The sequence below is a fragment of the Lepidothrix coronata genome, unplaced genomic scaffold (assembly GCF_001604755.1).
Source record: "Lepidothrix coronata isolate B3197 unplaced genomic scaffold, Lepidothrix_coronata-1.0 Scaffold214, whole genome shotgun sequence".
NCBI classification, from domain to species: Eukaryota; Metazoa; Chordata; class Aves; order Passeriformes; family Pipridae; genus Lepidothrix; species Lepidothrix coronata.
In genome coordinates, this window is record NW_016690394.1 from 883,631 (window position 1) to 894,611 (window position 10,981).

Below are 10,981 nucleotides of genomic sequence, written 5' to 3' on the forward strand. Positions count from 1 at the left end.
AACCACCCCCCGGAAAGGGATGGGAAGAGGAGGAAAAGTGGATCCAAGCCACTCCTGCGGGAGTGGGATGCAAGGCAGTGAGTGCCGGCCTCGGGTGGGCACCTGAGGGGGTATTTTATTTATTTATGTATCTATCTATCTACCTGAAAGTGCCAAATTAGTATTTAATTTTATTTGGGATTTGGTTTTTATTTATTACAAATTTTTATTTTAATTTTTATCTGTATTTTTCTTTATTTTAACTTTATTATTTATTGTAATTGACTTTGTTTTTAATTTCTCAACCTTTTTTTTTTTTCCTTTTAAATCCACGCTGCAATTCCCCAGTCCGGGTCGAGATCATTCCCGTCCCTGAAACCCGCAGGGACGCTCAGCTTAGCCACAAAACACACAAAAACCTTTCCCAAACTTTTCCTCGTCGTTTCTCACCCCAGTATCTTTTCCATCCGGGGGAGGGGGACCCCAGCTTTCCATCAGAAGGAAGCCAAGCCTAGTAATGAATAATAATATCCTAAAAAAACCCGAGGAGCGAGCCCAGGGCTCTGCCTGCCGCTGCTCTTATTGGTCCCTCGGCCCCGGCGCGGAACCCCCTTCCCGGTCGTGGATAAAAGAAAGGAGCCGGAGCCTATCAGAGCCCGCTCGTCCTTCCCACCGCCCCAACTTCCCCGCACTACCAACTTCCAGCCCCCCTCCCCATCCAACACCCGCTTCTCCTCCTCCCACTCCCCCCCGGCTCCCGCATCCCTCGAGCGGCACAACCACTTCAGGAAAAGAAAAAAAGCGCAATAACAAACTGCGGGGGACTCGGCTCCCCCCGCCCCTCCCGGCCCTAAGCCCAGCCCAGCACCGAGGCAACTTTGGATGTGTCTGCTCTTCCCGGCACTCCGGGTTACATTCCTCCGGAGCGCCCGCTCAGGCCGGTTGTGACATAGCCCTAAAACTTTAAGAGGAATTTCTGGTGGGTGAATCCCCCCCTTTCCCCACCCCTCTTTTATTATTATTATCATCATCATCTGTCGATTTTTTTTTGTTATTCTTTTTTGTCGCTCTGATTTTTTTTTCCCCCCTCGGAGCAAAGATTTCTCCCTTGTTTTGCAGCCGCGGGCTGGAAGATCGAAGCGCTTCGGCTGCGAGGAGAGGCAGCCCCGCAGCCCCTCCCAGGCTTTCTCGGCTCTCCCGGGGCCAAGGGGTGCCCCCACCCCCAGTTCGGACCGGACCCTCTCGGCCGCCCCGACCCCCCCCCCGCCATGGCAGCGCTGCCCGGGACGGTGCCGCGGATGATGCGCCCGGCTCCGGGGCAAAACTACCCTCGCACCGGCTTCCCTCTGGAAGGTAGGTTTGGGAATGCGCCTCTCCACCCCTCCGCACCTTGGAATAACCGGGGCGGGCCAGGCTCGGATGCTTCAGGGGGGGAGATGCGGCTGAACTTCGCACCGGGGGGGTTCCCGACCTGAGCATCCAACTTCTCACCGCTCCCGCTGGAGCTGCTCCGGCTCCGCGAATTACCGGGCTTTGCCTTGGCTTTCCCTGTATTTAAAGTGTTCCCAGGCGTCCCGCAGGATTTTTCGGGCAGCTTCACGTGCTTTGGGGTTATTTAGGTGGTTGAGGTTTTTTAACCCGCAAACGTCCCGACAATTTCAGCTCCACGTAAAGATGGGGGGAAACAACCAAATCGCTCGTTTTCAACTTTTCCAGGGGAAAATAAGAATAGAAACCTTTAGCCGGGGGGATCCTGCGGCAGCGAGAAGCCGAGATGTCCTTGGCCGGGGCTGGCGAGGGGAAAGGGGGGGGGGGGAATTCGTAGCTGTCACCTCGCTAAGTGTCATCCCCACCTCGCAGCACATCTTTCCCCATCATCTGCCTTCCCTTTGTGAGACGGGAGTTATTATTTCAGGCACACGCATTCCAAAAAAAAAAAAAAAAAAAAAAAAAAAAAAAAAAAAGAGCCGAATTTCGAGCGGGACCCTTCTCCCCGCATTTATTAAACAGGAAAATTTCATCCTGACCGTGATCAAGTGGCGAAACTCAAACCTGTGGAAAACCACGCAGGCTGCAAAACATACAAGCTGGGGGGATTTGGTGAAGTGCTTTTCTGTAGCAAATGAAGTAAAACAGACGGCAAGGGAAAGGATCAAAGGATTACAACAATATTTGCACAACATGACTGGGAATAATGAAAAGAGAGAGCGGCCGGCGGTTTTAGTACCTCTTGAATGTAAAATTGGCCACTCGAGTGTTATCTGCCGATAATGATATATCCAGGGAGTGCTGGCCAAGTGACTCGGAATTAGTGGTGCATGATTCTTGTTAAATCGCGAGGCAATTTCTGGAATCGACTTTTCTTTGTATAAAGAGAAAAATCACCCCCCTCGCCTTCCCTGTCCCTCGCCCCCTCCAGCCTTGTGCAAATTACCCAGCTGAGTTCTTCTTCCCCTCCTTGTCTCCCCCCCCCTTTTTTTAATTTCCAACCTGTGAAATCGTATTAATCTACAAGATCTACATTGCGAGATATTAAATAAATTGGGGAGGGGGATTAAGGAGCCGCCGGTCCCCCCGCTCCGGGCGGGGATGCGCCGGGCGAGGTGTCGGGGAAGCGGCGCGGCCGCGGGGAATCCGCGTTCCCTCCGCACCTCCCCGAACCGCGGAATGAACCCCCACCAAAACCATAGAAAGAAAAAAAAAAGGCACAACAACAACAACAAAAAAGCCCCTCGAGGGTGTTTAAGAGATTATTTCCAAAAGTTTGTTTGAAAGGAGAGAGCTCCGTAAATTGAAGCAAGAATCGGAGTGCGCTTTTTGGTGGGCGGAATGGGAAGTTTAGGGGGGGTTGTTGTGCGCTTTTAAATCTTTTCTTATTTAAAACGTCGGGTATTATTTAAAACAAAGGTGTGAAACCCTAAATATATATAAAGATAACGGATAGAAACGCAGGGGCTGTCGCGGCTGGTGGTGTGCGGGTCGTGGATTATTTTTATTTTCCCACTATCGCTAGGAAAAGTCTCCCGCGTGTGATGCCGGGATAAAACCAAGGCCAGGGCACGGCCGAGGGGCTTCTCCCTTCTTTAAACGATTCGAATCCCGGGAGAGAAGCTGAAGGCACGGGGGGGGACACGCCCGGTTTCGCTGGATTTTCCTCTCTTTTAACTTTTTTCCCCTCTTTTTTGGGTTGGGGTTTTTTCCTCCTTCCTTTGCAGTTTCCACCCCGCTGGGCCAGGGAAGGGTGAACCAGCTCGGAGGGGTTTTTATCAACGGCCGCCCGCTCCCCAACCATATCCGGCACAAAATCGTGGAGATGGCTCACCACGGGATCCGGCCCTGCGTCATCTCCCGCCAGCTGCGGGTCTCCCACGGCTGCGTCTCCAAAATCCTCTGTAGGTACCAGGAGACGGGCTCCATCCGGCCCGGGGCCATCGGAGGCAGCAAGCCCAGGGTGAGTGCAATGTGGGCGCCGAGCTAAACCTCCTTCCTCACCTTAAAGAAATTCACGTTTCGTGTTCGGGGGTCCAGGTTTTCCAAGTGTTTTTTTTCAGGGGAAGGGAGAAGGAGGGGAAAGAGCTTTAGTAAAGCTGCACTTTTCGGCCTCCGATGAGTAGAAAACGGTGCAAGTTGAAGGCTGTGAATAAATTAAAGTGATTTTTTTTCCTCACGTGCAACAAGTGATGCACGTTCAAGCGTTTGCTTCGGCCCCGGTGTGAGGGGAGGAGAAGGGTCGGGATGTTTTGGGCAATAATACATTACCATGTGTGCATAAACACTCCAAAAAGCATCCCCTGCACCTCCTCCCTGCCTCCTTCCCCTGCTCAAGGTAAACGCACCCTGGCTGATCTCCTGGGCCCCCGGAGATTCTGCTTTTAGGGTGGCCAATATTTGGGAGAGCGGGACCTTTTCTTAGCTTTATTTTCCTCATTTCCCTTCTTCAAGTCCTCATTTTCAGCCCCAAAACTATCAGCCCGGGCAAGGAGGACTGAACTGAGCTGCTCAGCTCTTCTTTTCAATTAAAAGCGCTTTTCTCTCCCCTCCCCTCTCTCTGCACTCGCGGACACGCACCGGTCTCCCTTGATCACAAAAGCAGGTCGCGACTCCCGACGTGGAGAAGAAAATCGAGGAATACAAACGGGAAAACCCCGGGATGTTTAGCTGGGAGATCCGGGACAGGCTTCTGAAGGACGGGCACTGCGACCGGAGCACTGTGCCCTCAGGTGAGAAGGCAGCTTGGCAAGAAGGGCACCCCAACACCCCCAGGAAGATGGAGGGAAATCATTATCACCACCAAAAATATTTTCCAGGGGCTCTTACACCCTCTCGGCCTTTGCTTTGATAAGGGGGGGGGGGGGGGGAATCACCCCAAGCAAAGCCACAGCAGCAAATAAATCCCAGGCAGGGGGGTGTGCTCTTGTCTCTCTGTGGTCTGCTGCAAAAACAAACACAAACCAACCAGTTTTCCCAAGTTATTCCAGCTGCCCTGGGAGCAGGGCTGTGCTGGTGCTGTGGGAGCACTCGGGGAGGCAGCCCCCAAATCCACGGTGAAGGGGAACCCTCTTATCCCGTTGGACTTTGCTCAGTGGGGGCTGCAGAGCAACATTTCCAGCAGCCAGAGCCTCCAGCTGTCCGTGGAAAGAGACCCTGCACCCCCAGATTTGACCCGCAGGGGTGTGTTCAGGGTGTGGGGAGTTCTTTGGGTCCCAGCTGCGAGGTGCCCACTGTTCTGGGGGCTGAGCCTTCTCTGCAGGGCACATTTACCCCAAAGCAGGACAGGCCCCAGGTCTGAATCCAGGCCGTGGGTTCCCATTTGGAGCTGGGGGAAAGCTGGGTGTTGGGGGGTCTTTTCCCTATTCCAGAGCAGGTGACAATTCTTGTGGTGCCTCCCTGGGATGCAGCACTGGCTCTGATGCCCCGTGGGGCGTTGGCACAACCGGGAGCTGCTCGTGCCGGGGGCCTTGGGGAGGGCGATGAGCAGGTCCAGCTTTGGGAGCCCACCTGGGCAGCTCGGGGGTTTTGGGGGGCACGGAGGTCCGGGCAGGAGCGTTCCCCTGGGGTGCAGATGCCCTCGGGGGCGAGCGAAGCCTCCCGCCCACGTCCTGCAGCCCCGGCCAGGCCTTCCCAGCCGGCTCCCCCCTGGCCTGCCCAGGCAGCTTATACTTGCCCTCTTGTCTTTGACTGTCTGAGGTTTAGTGAGTTCGATTAGCCGGGTGCTACGCATCAAATTCGGGAAGAAAGAGGAAGAGGAGGACTGCGACAAGAAGGAGGAGGACGGGGAGAAGAAGGCCAAGCACAGCATCGACGGAATCCTGGGCGACAAAGGTAAAGGCGGCCGCGCTGCCCGGGGGGGCGGAGGGGACATTTGGGAGAGGGGGAACATCCCTCCCTGCCAGGAGGAAGACGGGTTTGTTCTTTCCCAAACTGACCGCTGGGCGAGCAGACGGAGAGCTGCAGGGCCCTGGCAGAGGCAGGGGGTGCCCGACCCTCGGGCCGCGGGGGCTTTCCCAGGAGAAGAGTGGCTGGCGTTTGCTCTGGATCAATTAGACAGAAAGAGGGAGAGGAGGCGGCTGGGAGGGGGGAGAGGCATCTCTGACTCCTAAATGAATTTGTTAAACAGATTTCTCTGCTGCTCTCTAAGTGGTCCCCTGAAACTCGGGCTGACAGTTGACCGATTTGGCCAATCAATATCAATTAGAGCAGCCGCGGAGCCACCGGGGCCGGGGGGGCCGGGGGGAAGCGAACGGGGGCTCTGCACCCCGAAAGGAGACCGGCAGAAATAAATCTGGCAGCTCTGATGGAAAGCTTGAGGCTGGGCTGGTGCTAGGGCCCTGTTATCACCTCCCGTGATCGGTGTTTTCTTCTCTCGTGGGAGGAAAAATTAAACTTTTCAAAGCTTCTGTGCTCTAAATGTGGGGTTGGGGATGAGGAACAGCCGGAGCCGGCCACTGCGGGAGCTGGAATTTGATTTTTGGCAAACTCAGTGGGGGTGATGATTCCCCTTCCAAAATAAGGGGGAGAAAGTGACACTTTTAGGGAGAATAAATGAGATTTATCAATGAAGGCGAGGATGTTGAAGTAACGGGAGGGAGGAGCCACTGTATCGGTGTGGGCAGAAAATGATTTCCTTGTGTCACAGAGCTCGGCGCTTTTTGAGGGGGGGAAGCAGCAAGTCTGGAAGTCTTGGGGATGTGCTTCGGGAAATTGGGAATTGCCATTTTTCTCCCAAACTGATGCAAAATGACGGTGGGCTGAGCCTGCCGGGGTTCAGTCGGTTGGAGTTCTGGGAGATTCGGGACATTGTCGGGCCGAGAGGGAGCGGAGTGAGGGGGATTTTCCCCGTGGAGCATTTCCCCAGTCCCGGGGTGGGAAGCGGGAGGGAATCACTCCCCAAGTTTCTCACTGGCTCCAAAGTTTTCCCTGTTTTGGGACAATGCGAGTGAGTGGGGCAATACTGACGTGGGGGAATTCGGGGCAGAAAAAGCTTCTCCGTGTCACCATCAAACGTTCCTGCGAGTTTTAAATGAAGGTGCACAAAAGGGTTTTATTTTTTTTTAAGGATCTGATCCTTTTTTTTTTCCCAACCTTGAAGATGAACTTCACTTACAAAGACCTTCAAGTCTATTGAAGCTTTATAAGTAAAAGATTCCTGACCACAAAAGCAAACAGTAGAAGAAAAAAAAAAGAAAGAAAAAGGAAAAAAAAAAAGAAAGGGGGGGAAAGGGAGGGAAAACCCGAGGCTGCCTTAAAAATGGAGTAAAGGGATGGGGGAGGGAGGGCTTGTCTATTCTCATTCAAAATTCGGCAAGGAGGAGAAAAAGTTTGGACAAAGGGCCAAGGAAGGGAAGAAAGGGAGATAAATTATTCAAAACTCCCTGCTGTTAGATAGTTTTGTAATATTATAGGACCGTCTGTTGGAAAAAGGGAGAACCGTTGGACGTTGCAAAATGTTGCTTGTGATTTGGAAAGAGGCGATGCTCATTTGCAAATCGGGGCCATTGTGTCCGCGAAAAGCTCCCCCCTATCACTTTGGGGTGTTTTTAATTTTATTAAGGGAGGTAAAGAAGATTTTAGGGTTTAAAATTTATTTTAACCGCGCCTCACCGCTTGAAAATATATATGTATATATAATTTTCAAACCGCGGGTTGATTTATTTTTTCCCTTGTCCGCGCGTTTTCCCCATCACCACCCCCAAAATAATAATAATTAAAAAAAAATTAAAAAGAATGAGTGAAAGAGCTGGAGGGTCTTTATTCATGATTAACACGCAGAAGTGCGTGTCAAAAAGCAAAACAAAACGCTCTCTTCTTCCTTCATGGGTAATATCGCGGACAAATAAAACACGAGCCCCCATTTCTTTCTGAAAGAAGGCTAATTTAGGCAAATTCCCGCTGCCGTAGCCCGCGGAGCGCCGCGGTACCTCCAGGCGCGCAGGCTCCGCTCGCATCCCCGGAGAGAAATCCCGAGTTATCGGCAACTTAAAATTTGTTTTCCTCCCCCGCAATCGCGCCCTGACTTTGTAGATTGCAGAGAAATCACCCACAAAGGCTCTGATTTGGGGGTTTTTTTGAGAGGGGGGGAGAGTCAACCGCGGGTGCGGGTTGGACCCGGCGCATCCGAGCGTTGCGCGATCGTGTCCGGCTGAAAAACAACACTTAAAAAATAAAAAGTGACCGCCGTCAATGTGTATTTTAACGCCTGGGAAAGCTTTAATGGCCCCAATTAAGATAATTGATGATTCAACTTGTGAAACACTCCGAGGCGGTGGATGCACGCTGGATATTTTTTTATCCCTCGAAAATAGTAATATTTTTATACAATAAAATTAAAATTATAGCAATCACCTTAATTTTTTTCCCAGGAGGTTCGCAATAAAATAAAAATACACCGCACTGCTGCCACTTGTTCTCAGCTTCGCTGGGGGGGGGCTGTAAAGGTTTTTTATTATTATTTTTATTAATTTCTGATTTTTAATGCGGTTTTCTGATTCTCGCGGATGGCGAGAGAGGGGGGGAAACTTTGTTTTGGCCTTTTTCCTCTTGACAAACGTTTCATTGCCGGTTCTCCTCGCAGGGAGCCGGAGGAAGACAGCCCTAAATGCTCTCTCTTTTTAAGTGTTAAAGAAAGCTTCCACCCTGCGCCTGTTTCTTTCTATCGTCTGCTTGGCATTTAATAATGTTAAGACTTATTAGAGCTGGTAATGAAAACTGTGGCTGTTGAATAGGGAGCTGTGTTGGAGAAGGGTGTAATAGCTCCAAGGCATGCTAAGAAATGTATTTATCCCCAATCAGTACTCACTCTCTGAGTTCCCAGCACAAACGTTAAGTTGAAGGGTTTTAAGGCAGATTAAATTGAGCCTTTATTTCTTTGCACTTTCATCTTTAAACGGCTCACTCCAGCTAGCCCTGGGCATATATTCATGAGGCTTCACTTTATTTTATATATATATATATATATATTTATATCCTTGTTAAGACCGAGTTATTATTATTATTTGGGCTTGTTGTTATTTATTATGGCTGGTGGGGTTCATTAGGGAGGGTCACGCGTGGGGGCTGCGCTGTTCTCTCCCGCGGGGGGGGCATTTGGACACCCCCAAATTTCAGGGGGTGCTGTTCGGAGGTTAATTGGGAGGAGCAGGGGAAGGGCCTCGTCCTGGTGGGGTATTAATTGCAACCAGACGCGGGGGAGGGGGGTCGCGGGGTTAAGGGGAAGGCGATGGGTCTGCGCGGGAGGAGAGGGAAGTTCGGCAGGTCCCCCCCACCCTCCCGACGTGTCACCTCACGGGCACGGGGGGGGGACAGCCGGTCCTGCCCCCTGCACTGCTCCGGGACGCGGGGCAGGATGCAAAGGATGCTCAGGGCTTGGGTGGCGGGGCCCATCTGGGGTGAAAACACGGATTTTTAGTTCGTTTCCCCCCGCTTTGTATCTCCGAACTCCGCGTTATTGCGCCAAATTTCTTCCACCGATCGATTTTTCGCTTCGATACTCCTTGGAAATATCGCGTGGGATGGGAAAGCCGAGTGGGAAAGCCGGGAGAGCAGCGGGCTCGGTGTTTATTGGGGGTGGGAGAGGCGGACAGGTGTGAACTGCACAGGAGGGGGGACACAGGGACACGTGCAGGTGATAACGATTTAATTGGGGAGCCCTCGGTGCCCCTTCTGTCGAGTTTTGGGGGGCTGGACAGAGCAGGGAGAGGCTTGGATGGGTCCTGCCCAATGTAATTGGGCTCGGGGAGGAAAAGGAGAAAGAAGGGGGGACACCCCAGCTGGAAAGGGGCTTTGTTTGCCAGGCTGGAGCGGGGGAGAGGGGATGCGGAGTCAATTTATCAGCAAACAATCTGCATTGATTTAAAACCAACAAGCGCTTTCTCTGTAAATGTATGTTTAGAAGGGGGGGGGGGGAACAGACACTTCATCAAATCAAGGGATTACGAAAGGTTGGCAATCTAATCAAACAGAGACCAGGCGGGATTTGTGAGTGTTGCGAGTGGGATCAGCTCTAATAATGGGGGGCAGGAAAGAGATAGGGAGGTGTCAAGCAATTCATTGGCTTTAGGCTGAGTTATTCTGTGCATATTTCAGGGAGAGAGAAGAGGGAAAAGGAAGAAAAAAAAAAGAGCAGGGAGAGGGAGAAGGAGGGGGGCTGGATGTGAGCACACACGGAGCTTACATGTCACAAAAAAAGCTGAGACAAATGAGGTACAACAATAAACACAGATAACAATTACAAAGGCAAACAGTGGCTTTTGGGAACAAGTAGCTGCAGAACCTGGTCTACATAAACAAAGTAGGCAAATGTTTGCAAGATAAACTCCTTCCTAAATCAAGTGTGACGGGAAGGAGAGAAGAGAGGAGGAGAGATAAGGTTGGAAAGGGGAATAAACGAGTATAATCTAATACAAGACATTTTAAAAAACAAACTTAAGACAAGGATGCGGGGAGAGAGGTTCAATTATACAGTAGGAAGTGAAATAATATAAGGGAGATGTTTGTGATCCAGGGGTTGTTTGGTTTTTTTCTTTTTTTTACATCATTCCCCCTCCCTTCTTTGGGGGAGAAGAATAGGTTCAATTATAGACCGGGGGAAAATATTAAGGCAAATATTGGTATCAAAAGCGCTGGCTGGCAGGTGGGGTGCCCGGGGTTCAGCTTGAACGGCAAAGGAAATACATTCGAGACGTTTTAATCTCTAATTTGAAGGTGGATGGTAGATTACATTATCCAGGGAGGGATAGGAAGCAGATCTTTGGCGCGGGGGGGAGATGGATGCCGTGATAGAGGAGGGGAGGAAGGAAGCGGGGAGGTCTATTGCTAATCCCGGGTTTCGCCTGTAATTGGGGTAGGAGAGAGGAGGCAGACATTGAATTAAGCGGCAGGAAGGCTGTGAGGGAAATGTGTGATCCAGGTGTGGGCAGGGGCTGGTCAGAAGCAAACAGACCCCCCCAAAAAAACCCCCACTCTCAACCCCCAAATAATTTAAAGAAGTAGTTTAGGGCTGTGTTGGGACTTATTCTCCTTTATAGAGACATGTATATATGGATGTTTCCAAATGAGAATTGTATATAAGAGGGGAGAGACGTGTCTGCAGTGTGGTTAAAGGAATTAGATATTTACCAGTTTGAAATAAGCCTGGTTATAAAAAAAGGGAGAGAGAGAGAGAGACACTGAAAAGATGAGACGGGAGAACACTTCAAACGAATTCATCATCTGGAGTGGTGAAGGGGAGATTTAGAGACAGTATTGGGAAGTTATTTAGATATTAATAACATATTTTCCTGAGGCGTCAGGAGTGCCTCCATACGCACTTTTTTCTCGCAGCTATTTGGCTGGGTGAAATATGGGAGACCCAAATGTTGGGAAGAGATAACACAATCAGCCGAGCCCTGGTCCTATGACTGCATCATAGCATTAAACCCGGATTAACCTCCCCTTTCTCCCCCTCCCCCTCTCCCGTTTCACCCCCCAGTCCCCCCTCCCAAAGCCCCCCCCCCCCCCCCCCCCG

The 10,981-nt window shown here is 51.2% G+C and overlaps 1 protein-coding gene across 4 annotated transcripts in view; it reads left to right on the plus strand.

Moving 5' to 3' along the window:
- The first annotated feature begins 740 nt into the window (after positions 1 to 740).
- PAX7 (paired box 7) overlaps positions 741 to 10,981 on the plus strand; it is a 105,142-nt gene continuing 94,901 nt past the window's right edge. Inside the window, exons 1-5 of one of the 4 annotated variants that reach the window (XM_017833498.1) lie at positions 741 to 958; positions 1,099 to 1,332; positions 3,195 to 3,430; positions 4,070 to 4,199; positions 5,167 to 5,301. In XM_017833498.1, the coding sequence (XP_017688987.1) occupies positions 1,248 to 1,332; positions 3,195 to 3,430; positions 4,070 to 4,199; positions 5,167 to 5,301 (586 nt within the window). In that variant the 5' untranslated portion in view covers positions 741 to 958; positions 1,099 to 1,247. The remainder of the gene's footprint in view (positions 959 to 1,098; positions 1,333 to 3,194; positions 3,431 to 4,069; positions 4,200 to 5,166; positions 5,302 to 10,981) is intronic. The other 3 variants (XM_017833501.1, XM_017833500.1, XM_017833502.1) reach the window with 3 other exon arrangements.